This window comes from Mandrillus leucophaeus, unplaced genomic scaffold, assembly GCF_000951045.1.
Source record: "Mandrillus leucophaeus isolate KB7577 unplaced genomic scaffold, Mleu.le_1.0 Scaffold128, whole genome shotgun sequence".
Taxonomy (NCBI): Eukaryota; Metazoa; Chordata; class Mammalia; order Primates; family Cercopithecidae; genus Mandrillus; species Mandrillus leucophaeus.
Genome location: NW_012101209.1, coordinates 5,283,950 through 5,301,085, shown reverse-complemented (window position 1 = coordinate 5,301,085; position 17,136 = coordinate 5,283,950). Strand labels below are relative to the sequence as shown.

General features: G+C 39.9%; 1 protein-coding gene across 3 annotated transcripts in view; it reads right to left on the bottom strand.

Moving 5' to 3' along the window:
- The window catches only part of HIBADH (3-hydroxyisobutyrate dehydrogenase), a 147,975-nt gene extending 132,872 nt beyond the window's left edge, over nt 1–15,103 (bottom strand). Inside the window, exons 1-2 of one of the 3 annotated variants that reach the window (XM_011972253.1) lie at nt 14,799–15,103; nt 1,282–1,442 (exon numbers count right to left, since the gene is read on the bottom strand). In XM_011972253.1, coding sequence (XP_011827643.1) covers nt 1,282–1,442; nt 14,799–14,889 — 252 coding nt within the window. In that variant the 5' untranslated portion in view covers nt 14,890–15,103. The remainder of the gene's footprint in view (nt 1–1,281; nt 1,443–14,798) is intronic. The other 2 variants (XM_011972254.1, XM_011972255.1) reach the window with 2 other exon arrangements.
- Nucleotides 15,104–17,136: the final 2,033 nt, after the last annotated feature.

The window sequence follows — 17,136 nt, the reverse complement described above, 5'->3', positions numbered from 1 at the left end:
ATTCTCTACTATACAACTGATCAAATTTCTCCAACAAGGCTACTAAGTCCCTACATTAATTAAGCCCATAAGCCTGCTGTACTGGGAGTATAGTATCCGTATTCAGCAACTGAACAGGCAGAAGCAGCCACAACACTACGCTGAGAAGTTCCAAAGTCATACTTCCACCCTAACACTACACTGCTGCAATTTCCATATGGCACAAAAACCACGGAAAGGGAAAAGATTCAGATATCTAGTTGTGAAAATGGCCTCTAAGTTACCTAAAGCTGTTCTGCATCTAGGTATAGCATTTATCAGTATTTATTTTCAAGTCTATTATCTAGAAGTTGACTAATTTTTTTCTCTCACCTTTTTCTCAGAATTTTTTAGTATTCTCTGTTTTGGGGTCACATACTATCCTCAGTTACCACTCTACAACTTGACCAAGAAGAATTTCCTCATATCTAGAAAAAACAAACTCTATATTCAGATACTGATACATGGTCTCCTATAATTTGAGTTACTGATAAAGTTTAACAAATCCAAACAACTCAAGACTTAACCAGCAGATACTATCATCCAACATGATAAACTCTAGTACCAAAATTCTTTAACATGAATGATAGCCTAAAAACAAAACACTAGAGATTCACTATAACTCAACTCTTCATTACAAGACATAGTGTTTTCAGGTTGTCTCCTGGTTTATGGCCAATAACTAATAATTATGCACAAAGTGCTGCTATATGGTGTTTACATAAGTATGTTCACATACATTCTCTCATTTGAGCTTCACAACCTAAAGGCGTAGGTTGTCATCATTCACCTTTTAAGAATGAGGAAATCAGCAGAAGTGATGTAACTTGCCCCCAGTAAGAAAGCACGTAACTATCTGAACTAGAACCCAAACTAAGCTTTATATCTCTCAGTCTACTCTTGTTTTAAAGACAATTGTGCTTTTAATAACACAGGAGATTATTTCCACCAAACTAAATACTTTAACAGCACAATCAGTAAAGTTACTATCTCAGAAAACTGATATAGAGCTAAAGCAAGGCCCTCTCACCAAATGTGCAAAATGTTCCACGTCACCCACCAAAGAATAGACACCCCTGAGTGTCTGACGAGAACTCTCCTTTACTGCAAATCTGGATGTTGGATGTTTACATATATATAAAATTAACATTGAATCAGGTTTATAACTCCATTGGGTATACTTCTAACAAGCTGTCACTTATTTGAATGTACATTCATTTATAATCCTCAAAATCTAAAACAAATCTAAAGAAAAGGTCTTACCTGTTCACCTGCATCTTGAAACTCTTTGCAGGCATCAGGGAACACATCATAAATAATAAGTGGATAGCCATGTTTCATGAGATTTTTTGCCATTGGATTCCCCATGTTGCCCAGTCCAATGAATCCAACTGGAGTCTTTGAAGCCACTGACCTAGAACACACTGATTTCAATACATTATTTTCAATAGGGGCAAATAATATTTTTTATTGTAAACATTCATTTAATATTAGCAAGTCAATTGTTAGGTTTTTTTTTTTTTAATAAAAGAAACTTTTAGGACCAGGTGCAGTGGTGCGCACCTATAATCCTAGCTACTTGGGAGGCTGAGGCAGGAGGACTGCTCAAGCCCAGGAGTTTTAGAACAGCCTAGGCAACACAACGAGATCCCATCTCAAAAATACACAAAATAATAATACATTTATTTAAAAAAAAAAACCCCACTAACTTTTAAAAGGCTAATTTTAAACTAATGGACCTAACCACATTTAAAGTTATCAACAATGTGCAGGCAGACTAACTTCTAATTATTTAGTTTTCTGGGGCACAGTCACAAAATTTTAAGCATTTTTCCTGTTTTGTACCTGTATAACATTCCTTTACCATTTTTAACACTAAACTAAATAACATTATCATTTACAAAACACCTAATATGTGATTCACTTATAATGTGAAGCATTCTATATTATCTCCCTTAATAATGTGTATAAAAGACAGAAGTATTCAATAAGACCTATGTCTTGGACCAGCTCCAAGAATGGAAAAGCTTTTTACCTTCCCACTCCCACAGTTACAGAAACCATCTCCTCCAATGATACAAAAAAAACAAAAAAAAAATCTCAAAAAGATGTTAAACCCAGTAGAATGGAATCATCGGTTTATAAAGGTGGTCCTGGGGGAGAAAGCGGAGACACTTCCGTAGGCTTTAAATGGCAAGTATAACAGTATCGGGACCTTGGTCTAACAACTCTGAACTTTCAGAAAAGAGAAACTTCCTTATTTTATTTATTTATTTTATTTTATTATTATTATTTTTTTTTGAGATGGAGTCTTGCTCTGTCACCCAGGCTGGAGGGTAGTGATGCAATCTCGGCTCACTGAAGCCTCTGCCTACTGGGTTCAAGCAATTCTCATGCCTCAGCCTCCAGAGTAGCAGGGATCACAGGCACGTACCACCACGCCTGGTTAATTTTTGTACTTTTAATAGAGACAGGGTTTCACTATGTTGACCAGACTGCCATTTAAAAAAAAAAAAAGCCTTAAAAACTATACAGATTTTATTTAGTCTTTTCTTTTTCATATAAGACTTTTTGAAATTACTCTGTGGGCATATGAATCAAAGTAATGTGTTACAGAGTGGGGAGGCTTTACATTACTATGGAAATAACATTAGATGCAATTTTTCACTTTCTAGATTGAGAACTCCACTCAACAAATATTAATTGCATGAAGTACTACGACGGAGCTCAGAGATAGACACAAGCAATGTATGGTCCCTGTCCTTTAAAAGCTCACAGTCTAGTGAGGCAAGAAAGAGAAATAACTCTCCTTGCCCTTTCATTTCCCAGAATTCTTTTTCTTTTTTCTTTCAAGAACTCCAGCTTTAAAATTTGTAGTGCAACAACTAATCACAGTCCCTCTTTTAAGTTTCAGGTCCCCTCAACTGAACTTAATCTGCTCTTCCCTGAATTGAATCTGAATGGAATGAAGACTTGTTAAAAGCAAATTATTTGAAGCCCTAATGCTTAAGAACTAGAGGTCTTCTTGGGTTAGAAGCATATTTAATTCCTTTAACTTAATGATTGACTAACACTCCCATTAAATGTGGGTGTCATTTCTGTGCAACATCATTTAACAGGTGCTAAGTTTAATACACTGATATAATAGTACATTGGTATAATTTGTCTTTCTGGTCCACGAGGAATTCAGTAACAGAAAAGTGACACCTAATTGAAATTTTATTTTGATATTAAAAAAAATGAGTACACTTCATCGAGAACTCTAACTAATGCTCACAAACAAACTAGCAATAATAGCCAGAAAGAAAATGTGGCATTACTGTGCCTGACTACTGTGTTAAGGTTGAAAAGGTATAATTTAGCAATCTAAAAACATTAGAAACTAGGAAGATTATAATTTAAAGACAGTTAATTTAACAGGCAATTCACTCTAGGTCAAACAATTCGTAAGTACAGTCAGGTAGAACCACAATTCATTCACAAATTCAACAAATATTAAGCAACTATCACATGTACCAAAAGAGATGCCAAGGAAGGTAAGAGACACAGTCCTTGCCTTCAACAAGCTTAAAACCCAAGAAGAAATAAACCATGTACATAAACACTGACATAAGACAGTTAAGGATAAAAACAGAATGCTGATGAAAAATGAGAATTCATGGTGTGGGAACTTGAGGAAGGTGGCATCTGACCTGGATATTAAGCAAGAGGTAGGATTTCAAATGGATAGGAGGGTACGGAGAAAAAGTTCCAAATAGAAAAAGGAACATGAATATACACAAGGAACTAGAAGAGCCATGAAGAAATGACAGTAATAGTTAATACTTGCTGCAATTTTACTACATGCCAGACACTGTACTAAGCACTTTATAAACAGACTTATTACCATATGCTATATATGAAGCCCATCTTACAGCTGAGAACCCTGATGCTTAGTGAGCTGAAGTAAAATACCCAATACTTTACTAAGTTGTAATGCCAAGATTCAAATCCAGACATTCTTAGAGTCTCCACTTGTAAACACTGTATGATACTGCCCTCTATTCTTCCTAAAGAATGCACAAACAAACAAAACAGCAAGAGATTAAGATTTTTTAAAAAATGCAACCATAATGTGGAAGGATGGAAGGATGCTAAACAACTGGTATTTTGTAGGCAAGAGGTAGTTACTGAAATGGTGGGCAAGAGAAATGACAGATGAGACTTAACACTTTAGGAACAGAAAAGAGGCAGCAGTGCACAATGAATGAACTTAAAGAAAAGAGTCTGGAGGCAAGAAGACCAATATAAAAGCAACGGTAATCCTCTAGATGCCTTAGTTTGAGCTACTATAACAAATATACTATAATGGCTTAAATAACGAACACTTATTTCTCATAGTTCTGGAGGCCAGGAAGTCCAACATGAAGGTGGCAGCAGATCCAGTGTCTGGTAGGTCCATTTACTCGTTTCCCGATGGCCATTTTCTCACTGTATCCTCACACGGTAGAGAGCAGAAAGAGAAGCAGCTCTCACGTCTCTCTGTATAAGCGCGCTAATCCTATTCACAGGAGCTCTACCTGCATGATCTAATTGCCTCCCAAACGGCCGAGCTCCTAATATCATTATATTGAGGGTTACGAATTTTGGCCAGGCACATTGGCTCACGCCTATAATCCCAGCACTTTGGGAGGCCAAAGTGGGTGGATCACCTGCGGTCAGGAGTTTGAGACCAACCCGGACAACATGGTGAAACCCAGTGTTTACTAAAAATACAAAAATTAGCCATGCATGGTGGCATGCGCCTGTAATCCCAGCTACTCAGAAGGGTGAGGCAGGAGGATCGCTTGAACACAGAGGGGTGGAAGCTGCAGTGAGCCAAGATTGTACCACTGCACTTCAGCCTGGGTGACAGAGCAAGACTCCATCTCAAAAAAGAAAAAAAAAAGGAATTCAACATAAAAATTTTGTAGGGACATAAAATTTCAGTCCATAACAAAGTCAAAGTTAATAAAGTGTGGTAGCCACAGGAAAAGACAGGTATAAAAAATACTTCAAAGACAGAAGTAAAAGGATATAACAATGGATTGGATTATAAGCTAAAATAAGGGTGAGGTCCAAAATGACAGCAAGAGAATAGTGTTATCAATACCTAAGTGAAAAAATCAAGGAGATCTGGCTCAGTTTTACACAGGGCAACGATGAACTGTCAATGAGCTGAAAGACGTCCAACAGACTATTAGAAATATCACGACCAAGGTTTCAGTTATAGGATGAGAAAAAAGAGATATACATGGTAGCCACCTGTCTCAAAGTAAGAGATGAAATCTGTAAAAGCTAATAAAATCACCAGATGAGTATAAAGAGGCTGAAGGTCAAAAGCTGAACCTCTCTGAAGCCCAAGAGAATGTGTATACTCAAAAGTCAAAACCAACCCTAAGCTGAAACAGATGTTAGAATCAGGAAACAAGGGCATTAAAAATTATAACTGTAGTCCATATATTCCAAAGGTAGAATTATGAAAGATATTTTTACCAATCCAAATTAAATTTCTTGAGATGAAATCTACCAATAAAATGTGTGAGATGAAAATTATACCAGAAGATTAACCAAAGAATAGATACCAAAGATTAATAACCTTGAAGATAAATCCATAGAAACTATTTAAAACACAGAGAAAAAAAACAATTTAAAAAATAAAGAGAGCATCAATATGCTGTGAGACAGCTTCAACCACCCAAACACATATGTAACTCGAGTCCTCAAACGAGGGGAGAGAAGTGGGGCAGAAAATATATGTGAAGAATGAATGGCCAAAAATGTTCCAAAGTTGATGAAAACTACAAACACCCCATGCATCCAGGAACTGGATGAACCCCAATACAAAAAACGTGAAGAAAACCATACCAAGACACATCACAATCAAACACATAAGAGCAGCCACAGGAAAAAAGACACATTATGTAGATGTAGAAAGGGAAAAAGATAAGGATAAAGGCAGATTTCTCATCAGAAACAATGCAAGTGAGAAGACAGTGGTGCAACATTTTTTAAACACTAGAAGGAAAAAACAACTGTCAAGCTAGAAATCTATAACCAGGAAAAATATACAAATATTCGTATATTCCACAGGTATGAATAAATCTCTGGGGTATGGTGATGGATATGTTTACTTTTTTTTTTTTTTTTTTTGGACAGGGTCTCACTCTGTCACCCAGGCTAGAGTGCAGTGGCATGATCACAGCTCCTGCAGCCTCAACTTCCCAAGCTCAGATATCCCACTTCAGCTTCCCAAGTAGCTGGGACTACAGGCACATGCCACCACGCCCGTCTAATTTTTGTATTTTTTTGTAGAGAAGAGATTTCATCATGTTGGCCAGACTGGTCTCAAACTCCTGAGCTCAAGCAATCAACAGGCCTCAGCTTTCTAAAGTGCTAGGAGTGTAGGTGTGAGCCACCGCACCAAGCCACACTATCCTGACTGTGATGATAGCTTCACTGGCTTACATACATCAAAACTTACCAAATTGTATACTTTATGTACAATTTATTGTATGTCACTATATTGCTAACAAAGCTGTTTTTAAAAAGTCAGTATCATATTTATAGAATCAAACAAGACAGTTCTCAATTAAAAAATACTAAAGTGATAGATTAATCAAATGTAAAGTAGGAAGTCTGAATAGATCCTTTTTTAAAAAAGCTGGACTTTCTTAAAAAAATAATGAAATCTTGAATATAAACTGTACATTAGATGATACCATGGAATTGCTGCTAATTGGCTTAGGTAGGACAATGGTAGTTTGGTTACATAGAATATCCTCATTCTTAGATTCATGCTGAAGCATTAGGGTTAAAGTGTCATGTCAGCAATTTACATTCAAGTGGAATAGGTATATATGTGGAACAAAAAAAGATAATGTGGCAAAATATTAACAACTGTTGTTTCTAAGGAAAGAGTATATGGATGCCAGTTATATTATTCTTTCAATACTTTCTGCTTCATATTTTTCATAATAAAACAAAGGGAAAAAGTTCAGCATGTCTATGTGGAAAAAATATCACAAACAGATAAAATACAAATAATAAGAAAAATACTCCAACACATAACAAAAATAGGGCTACTTTGTTTTATATGTAAAATAACTTTAAAATCTGGAAGAAAATATAATTTTTTTAAGTAGGCAAAAATCACGAAATGACAACAGAAAATTTGTAAATTACCCCCCAAAAAACCCTCTAAATATATACCCAACTTGTCATAATTAGAGAAATGCAAAACAAAATGATGTAATACTATTTTTCACCTGTTGGATACGTTTTATTTCTTCGATAAAAACTGCTCTTGGTAAGAAATAACTGATGAAAACATATGCTCTCATGTACTGTCCAACTGTATATTAGGTCAACCTTTTGGATGGTAATTTGGCAAAAAAAAAAAAAAAAAAATTTGAACTTTTATTTAAAATTTAAATTTAAAACATGCATACTCTCTGACCCAGCAATTCCATTTCTAAGAATATATAGTACACATGAGGGGCCAGCCAACTTTGTCTTAAAGGGTCAGGCAGTAAATTATTTTCAGCTTTGTGAGCCATAAGGCTCACAACTATTACAACTATTACATTCATCTATTTACAACTATTTCATTCTGTTACAACTATTTCATTCATCTACTCTAGTTTGAAAGCAGCCATAGACAACATACAAACAAATGGGTATGGCTGTGTTCCAATACAATTTTATTCACAAAAAAGGTGCCCAACTAAGGGCCATAGCAATCCCTACTATGTATTAAATTCTGAACAACACAAAGATACAGTTTATTACACCACTGCTTGTAACAGCCAAAAAACTGCAAATAACTATATATTAATAAGGCACTTCGTTCATAACTAATTATATATTAATAGGGCACTTAATTCATAACTAAATATACATTGTAGGGCACTTGATAATTCACAGTAAATAACACAATGAAATGTGCAAATGTTTAAAAAAAAAGGTGATATATTTATCTAAAATTATAGGGAAAAATCTCCAGGATAAGTTATTAAGTGGGGAAAAAAACCCCACAAAACGCTGAACATTATCTATAGGATAGAGTATGAGAGGAGAAAAAAGGATACATATGCATTAATTTTTCTGATTTTCTGTATGGAGACACACGAAACAGTACTTACACCTGGAGAGTTGGACTACTGGGTCAGAGTTGAAGAAAATATTACATTTTATAACCTTTCCCATTTTTTTACCATGAGCATGTAACTTTTGTAACTACTTTTATAATAAAATTAAATACATAAAGTGGCACAGTGAAATTTAATATATGCTATGTGAATGAATAATAAACTAGGTAAGTTTCATCAAATAGGCATATGGGAATAAAAGCCAGTTCTAAAGCAATTACAAAGTAATGATGCTGATAAAAGTGGATTGTGTAAAGGTAAACAGTGTCACAGCAATCATTACACATTGCAGGTTGACTCTCCAATATTCTTTCCCCTAGATCCGAGGTCAAGTTCCAAACTGCCTAAACTAATACATGGTAATGTCATCCTTCTGCCAAATGACTAGTTCAGGAGCTGCCAGCCCTAAGTTAAAGTTCTAGAAATGCTGTGGAAAGTCTGCAAATGTAATGGGGAATGAACAAGAAATTAATGAAAGCATTGTATCTAATCAGCAAACTTCTGTGACTCTCAATACCACTAAGCTAAGTGACAGCTGGGGAAAGGCACAAACAGACCACAATAACGGATTTATCGAGAAATACAAGAGGCTGAAAAAAATAGTATTAGGCATCAGTGAAATTCCTAATTATAAATAAGTTTGAGACTGGATACAGACAAACCTAGAGAGACACCTAACGAAGTGAGGAAACAAGAAAGTATGTCTATGTACTTGGAGGAAAAAGGAGGGAGTCAAAGGACCAAGTGATGAGCATTATGTAACATTATGTTTGTTAGAACAAGAATCACAGAGGGGGTTAAATCAACCAGAAGACTAGTTCTGCTGGTGAAATCTCGGCAAGAGAATCACTCCTACTACTAAGATCCTAGAGAAGCTCAAGTAGAGTGCTGATGTTTGTTACTAAAGCTGAAGAAGTGAAGAACAATGAGGCCATGTTGGATGGGCCAACATGAATGTGAATGAAGATAAAGTTTTCAAAGGGCTCAGCTCTCTTTATTTCATCTTTGCCTGTGGCAAAGTTAAAGAAAGGGCAGTATAATTAGATGACCTGATGTCAAAAGAGAAGAAGTTATTTATTGATAGTGATAATGTTTAAAATTTTCTCTGAGTTGGGAAGGCCTAGGTTCCTATCCAGATAATTTCACTTCTCAGATGTATACAAGTTACTTAACTTCTCAAGACATTGTTTGATCAATAAAAGTACCTACTTCAGAAGGTTATTGTAAAGATTACTTGAGATAATGCATATAAAGCGTTCAACAGTGCCTGACACATGACAGATAATACGTATTACTTACTCTTACTAAAAATGGTCAAGAAGTAGCAGTACAGGTGAAGTCCTATGCCAACTGCCTAGTGGGTTAGAAGTAAGAGTCAAAGAGATAGAAAAAGGAATAGAAGCCTGTAGGAGAAGCCCTGTATCTGGAGAAAGAAAGCTTTTAGTTAAGGTGAAGCACCTGAATAAGCACTTGGCAAATACAAAAGAATTTGCAACCAAAGGGGCAGAAATCCATGAGCATAATGGAATGATTATTGCCCTAAAAACTTTCAAACCTAAAAAACGCATCTCTCTTTAAATAACTTCTGACAGTAGAGTGTGGAAAAAGTAGAGTTAAAACATAAATAAAACCAAACTGGGAGAAAATCAATCAACAAAATACAAAGGTGATACTGGTTGACCGGTTAAGAAACTAGCATTAGTGTCTATTACTGAGGACCAATGTAAAGAAACTAGCTAGAAAACTTGGCAAAGTTTGTTTCTAAATTTATAGATGCAAATTTACCAATCATGACCTCTTTCTCCAATGTAACAAGGGGAGTTATCCGTATCTTGACAACTTTTTTTTTCTTTTTTTTTTTTTTGAGACCGAGTCTTACTCTGTTGCCCAGGCTGGAGTGCAGTGGCGCGATCTCAGCTCACTGCAAGCTCCGCCTCCCAGGTTTACGCCATTCTCCTGCCTCAGCCTCCCGAGTAGCTGGGACTACAGGCGCCCACCACCTCGCCCGGCTAGTTTTTTGTATTTTTTAGTAGAGACGGGGTTTCACTGTGTTAGCCAGGATGGTCTCGATATCCTGACCTCATGATCCGCCCGTCTCGGCCTCCCAAAGTGCTGGGATTACAGGCTTGAGCCACCGCGCCCGGACAACCTTAAGTGCTACCAAAAACCAGGTTTCACTAAGTGTCAAAATGCAAAAACTGGTAACAAGTTAATTACTTTACATTTCTGAGGCTTCTTTTCTATTCAAAGTAATGCATTTTCATTGTAGAAAACTAGAATGAAAAAGTATATAGTCATAAGGGGAAACAATCTCATTACACAAAAATAAAAACATTTTGCATGGACCTTCAGTCTTTTGACTGCATTTTTCATTGTATCATTAGGTTTTCTATACAATGTATGTCTATTTTATCATATAATACTACATCATAAGCACTCTATCTGCTTTACTATTAAGAGTTACTAAACTAAGGGTGAGGACTTTCTCTATAAAGGCCTTTATGGTCTCAGTTAACTTATTTTAGTAATAAATACGCTCCTTATGTAATTTCACAAGTTTAGGGTCAACTTTTAGTCCCAGGACCACGAGCAGCTTTTCAGAACTTCATGTGCAGCCCCAGAAGCTAAGGTAAAGGGAAAAACTGCCATTATATATTTGATTTATCCAATGAGTTATGCTACTTTGAAAGTAAATTTCATGTATACAGAAGGACCAATAATATTAAAAATTGTATTCCTGTTTCTATACATGATGCTAATTTTTCCATTCTACCTTTGGTCAGGTGGTCACTTCAAGATGATCTGATGTGATTTATTTTTCCATGTACAAGCTGGAGAGTCACAACAAGACATTTTGTAGAGAGCCTACATCCATAGATTTTTTTTCTCTGTACAAATAAGTCTGAAACTAAATTTAATTACCTTGTAAAATAACATACACAATTTTATCAAACAGGTGATGAAATAGTAATATACATACAATTTAATATTTCTCATTCTTCTATTTCCCTTTCAATGCTTTAAGTATTTTAAAATTAGGCTCAGGTACAGTGGCTCATGCCTGTAATCCCAGTACTTTGGGAGGCTGAGGTAGGAGGATCAGTTGACTCCTGGAGTTCAAGACCAGCCTAGGCAACATGGTGAGACTCCATCTCCACAAAAAAAAAAAAAAAAAAAAAAAGCCAGGCGTGGTGGTGTGCACCTGTGGTCCCAGCTACTTGGGAGGCTGAGGCAGGAGGATTGCTTGAGCCCAGGAGGTTGAGGTGACAATGAGCCATGATTGCACCACTGCACTCCAGCCTGGGCAAGAGAGAGAGAAACCCCATCTCAAATAAATAAATAAATAAACAAACATACAAACAAACATTTAAAAATTAAGATGTGGCAGGCTGGGCACAGTGACTAATGCCTGCAAGCCCAACACTTAAGGAGGTCAAGGCAAGAGGATGGCTTCAGGCCAGCAGTTCTAGACCAGCGTAGTAGGCTACTAGCCTTGTCTCAAAAAACATTTTTTTTAATTAGCTAGGTATGGTGGTGCACCCCTGCAATCCTAACTACTTGGGAAGCTGAGGCAGAAGATCACTTGAGTCCAGGAATTCAAGGTTGCAATGAGCTAAGTAGGTGCCACTGTACTCCTGCCTGGACAACACCGGGAGACCTGTCTCTAAAACATATTTATAAAAAAATTAAAAAGATGTGCTACTAACTGGCAACTTTCAGGTTTCATGTTTTTAAACAGTAAATAAATTATATAGATCCTTATATTATCATTTGTATGATATAAACATCTTAAACATACTACAAATATCCAAGAGAATTCAGAACATCACACATTATTATTTGAACATGGTTCTTTTCTTTTTTTTTTTTTTTTGGGGACGGACTCTCGCTGTGTCGCCCAGGCTGGAGTGCAGTGGCCCTATCTCAGCTCACTGCAAGCTCCGCCTCCCGGGTTCAGGTCATTCTCCTGCCTCCGCCTCCCGAGTAGCTGGGACTACAGGCACCCGCCACCACACCCGGCTAATTTTGTTTTGTATTTTTTAGTAGAGACGGGGTTTCACCGTGTTAGCCAGGATGGTCTCTATCTCCTGACCTCGTGATCCGCCCGCCTCGGCCTCCCAAAGTGCTGGGATTACAGGCGTGAGCCACCGCGCCCAGCCTGAACATGGTTCTTTTTCTTAATGTCATTTGACTCCAAACTTGCAGGTACATTTTTTTCTACTCTTTAAGAATCTAATGTCAAAAAAGTTAACACTTTTGCAGTAAACTCAAATTAACAGAAATTTAAATGTTTAAAACAATTCCAGAGAAAGGCCGGGCGCGGTGGCTCACGCCTGTAATCCCAGCACTTTGGGAGGCCGAGGCGGACGGATCACGAGGTCAGGAGATGGAGATCATCCTGGCTAGCAGGGTGAAACTCCGTCTCTACTAAAAAATACCAAAACATTAGCTGGACGTGGTGGTGGGCACCTGTAGTCCCAGCTACTTGGGAGGCTGAGGCAGGAGAAAGGAGTGAACCCGGGAGGCGAGCTTGCAGTGAGCCAAGATCACGCCACTGCACTCCAGCCTGGGTAACAGAGCGAGACTCCATCTAAAAAAAAAAAAAAAAAAAGAAAAGAATTCCAGAGAAAAAAACAATTGGTGAAGTGATCTAACCACTTTGTCACAAAAGAACTATTTAAAATTTATCAGAAATCTACAGTCTTACAATATCTTTGGGCCAAAGAACCCAAAGTACAAGACCATATGCCAAAGTAGTCTAATCAGCACTCTTGAGGTAGGACCTCCCAGTTTACAGAGGCACCTATTACAGTCTTAGGCCTCAGGCTCTTTCACCATGAACTGGTAAGAACTTTCATAACGCTAAAAGGTACATCAAGGGTTCATTAAAATACCATTAGAACACCTTGTAAAACCACTAAACAGCAAATATGTCTTCCTTGGCTAATTAGAACTGAAAGAATTGTGAATTCATGTGAAAAGTGCTGCTACTGTGGAAAAGTGTCTTTTTTTTTAAGGTTATCTCACAAGTCGGGAGCATTTTTGTAGCTCAATATATAAGCTCAAATAGTGATTACATTCAGGTTTGGCATATTCTGAGTTTTTATCTTGTTACTGTGGTTCTGTATCAGACACGTGCTCTCTTGCATCTCGCCAAGCCTCTGTCCTCCAACCAGAAACGAAATTCAGAGGTTTCACTGAGAGGGAGAATGGCAAGCTGTTAAGAATTTTAAGAGAAAGTTCTTACAATTCCCGGCCAGGCACGGTGGCTCATGCCTATATTCCCAGCACTCTGGGAGGATCACTTGAGCCCAGGGGTTCAAGACCAGCCTGGGCAACATGGCAAAACCCCATCCCTAGTGAAAATACAAAAACTAGACGGGCATGGTGGCACATGCCTGTAATCCCAGCTACTCGGGAGGCTGAGGTGGTGGGAGGATCACCTAAGCCCAGGAGGTCGAGGCTGCAGTGAACAGTGTGATTGGGCCACCGCACTCCAATCTGGGCGACAGAGACCCTGTCTCAAAAAAAAAAAAAAAAAGGGCAGGATGGGGGAGGCTCAAATCCTTACCTACCACACTTTTTTAAACAAACATTAGAAAAAATTAATGCCAAGGTATTTTTGTGGTTAATCCTCAGTATCATCTTGCTACAAGGTGCACTGTTACAACTCTCAAACTTTCACAAGAAGAAAACGGCAGTGTCCCCACAAATCAACCAATTTTTCAACTAAAGAGGAGTCTTGGTGTGATAGAAAGTGAAGGAATTAGGTAGAACTGAGAACTACTTCCTAGATCTTGCTGGGAATATCCTGATTCACTTATCCAAGGGGCCTCATGTCCCTCGTGCGGAATATGAAAGACTGTGGATCTTCATCCTGGCTCTAAAAACTGTCTCTTCATAAATTCATCGCTAGCTTCCACAATTTACAATAGTATGAGAGGAGGGAGGCAGGATAAATTCCGCCCACAATCTTGAGGACGCTGAACATGCTTTGGTTCATAATTTGACAGAAATGACATTTTTTAGATGGCACAGTTACAGTAGAGGGGGGAAGCCCGTCTTGCTGGTCAAGGCTGACTCAAACTTTGCTGGAAGATTTACTGCCTGGTTTGTACAGACACTGCTTGTGTAATAAGGCCATTCCCTCGTACTCAAGTGGTTAAACATCAGGCCCTGCTGCCCAACTGTGTCCCCAACCCAAGGTGCACCCTGGGGGCGCTGAAAGGCCAGGGGTCGCTGGGGTGAGTGCGGGGTTGCCCCTGGAGTTGGGCCCTCCAAAAGTCCTCGGAGTCCTAACTCCAAAGCAGCATGCCGCGGTCCCAAATACTCTTCCCTTCAGCGCAAGCTCTTCCCCACCTCTTCCTAAATACCGAAAAGGGCGCTGAACCCGTTCATCAGGAGCCAGGGAGAAAGGGAGGTAAGGCAGAGGAGGGTACTCGCGGAGTGGCGGCCGGAGAAGAGGACAGGCCTTTAGGACCAGCCAAAATATTGGTTTTTAAGCCCCAGCCCAAGCGCAGCACCTCCCGCGAAAAGACTTCTTCGGCCGTCTGGACAGAAGAAGCGAGCGGCCGAAAGAAGCACAAGGGGGAGGAGGCGTGAGGTCCTTACCCGCTGCAAAGCTGCCGGCTGCCGGCCGCAGCCGCCGGCTCCAGTACCGGAGACCGGAGGCAGCTCCGAGGAGCCGTAAGGAGGCTGCCATGCTGCCCCCGCCCCTCCTCCCCGCGGTGACCGCCGCCGCCTCCTGGAGGGCCCACAGACGGCGAGCGTGTGCAGCGGGACTAGCTGGCTCGGCCACGGAAAAAGCCGCGCGCGCACGCGCTCTCACCGCTCGGGGGCGGGTGCCCACGCGCGAGAGAAGGAGCGCGGAGCCGAGAGGAGCGGCCTGACGCGGCAGAGCCTGTCAATCCCCTTACGGACAGGGAAACAGACCAATCAGAACTCCCAGATCCGCCGCTGCGCGAAGGACCAATAAGAGGTCTTTTTGAACAGTGGCGTCAGGCGCCCTGGCTCTGCCCCCAAGCTCGTGCCTCGTTTACAGCCTGCGGGCGGGAGTCTCCTTGTTTACCAAAGCAGAGGGCGTGTGGGAGCAGGTGGCCGTCTCTCGCTCCCGCCTCTTTGGAAAACCTGTCCCCAGAACCGTCCTACGGAGAGCTGTATTGCGTGTTTAAAAGGACAAAACTGACTCGCAGCTTGAAAAACACTCAGAAAGCTACCATGTGTGTAATAACTTTTAAATTCATTTTAAATTCTGTCACCCAGTCTGGAGTGCAGTGGTGCGATCTCGGCTCACTGCAACCTCCGCCTCCCGGGTTCAAGTGATTCTCCTACTTCAGCCTCCGGAGTAGGTGAGGTGGGACTGCAGGCCTGCGTGCGCCACCACATCCGGCTAATTTTTTGTCACTTTTAGTAGAGGCGGGGTGTCGCCATTTTGCCCAGGCTGGTCTCAAACTCCTGGCCTCAAGTGATCCGCCAGCCTCGGCCTTCCAAAGTGCTGGGGATTACAGGCGTGAGCCACTGCACCGTGCGGAGAGACAGACAATCATTCTTCTGTCAGTTCTTGGTGTACCTATTCGAGTCTGTAAACCCCTTGAGGGTAATTGCAGGCCTTCTCATCTCCACTGACTCCACCAAAGGATTGGAAGTCAGGACCGCACCAAAGCAAAACTATATAGCCTTTGGAGAATGGCGATAAAGCAGGAAAGAGGATGTGTATGGAGTAGGTAGGGAAATGCGAACCCCAATCTGAGTAGCACAATCAACAAATTTGACTTTGACCTTTTTTTTTTTTTTCACTCTACCCAGTAACCCATGGAGTTGAAAGCACAGGAATTGGATCATTTCCATCTGGGCTCTTTCATGTTTCTGGGCATGCTGGCAACGTTTCCAAAAACCTGTACAGAGTGCAAGGTCCCTATCTGTAACTGGGAGGAAAATAATTCCCTTCTTTGACCATCTCTCCACCGCAATCCTCTACCCAACACTAAATGAAAAGAATGAAGGAAAGGGAGTGAGGGAGAAAAAACTCATTTCACCAATTAGACCCTCTCCTAGATTTGGGTCCCCACCCCTACTAGGGGTTAATTAGTTTCTGGAGCATTCCCCACCTGTGCCTCTCTTCCTGGTTTCGTCAGGTTTTAGCTGGAATATATCTCCTGCAACCAATAAATGTGGGCCTACAGGTTTCTTTCTTTTTCTTCCTCCAGCCCTACAGATTTCTGTAATTAACTCCTGAAATGCAATTGGCCTTTCAACTATGTCTCCTCCAAGAAGCCCTACATTGTCTCCTCCGAGAAGCCCTACATTGATTCATAAACTAAGGAATTTTCATAGGTTTCTATGATTTTTAAAAGGCGTTATGAATTTTTAAGTAATTCTTACTGTTTGAAGGTGCTTGCAAATATTATTGTACTGGCAAATGCAGTTACTGCCTATGGCTGGCTAGCTTTCTTCATTTGATTGCCCTCCTGATGCCCTTGTTTGAAAGGCACTGCAACTCCTCCCTGAGTCTTTGCCACACGGTTTTGTTTGAAATTGTTTCAATGCCTTATAGTGGCGCCTGACTTCTGCTTCCAGGAAGATGGAGTAGATAGGTTTCTCCCTATTCTTCTAAGTACAGCTAAAAACTCGACATTATATATAAGATAAACATAGGGAAACTTTGAAAGGTGGAGAGAAGTCACACTGGCTAGGGTCCAGAGAGGAACACAGTGGGAAGTTCCTTGGGTTTTCATGTAGCCTTATGTATCCCAAACTGGGTCCTGGAGAAGCCAAAAACCAGAAACCCCAAAATGCCAAGAGGCATAGATAGACAAAAAGTGTCCCAATAAAAAGCCGCTCTTTCTAGCCAAGCAATGAAAAAGGAGCAGCCTAGCAAGAAAGAAAACATTTAGAAGATAATCACTCTACTGTAGACAAACAGTACACACACACACTCACTGACCCCACC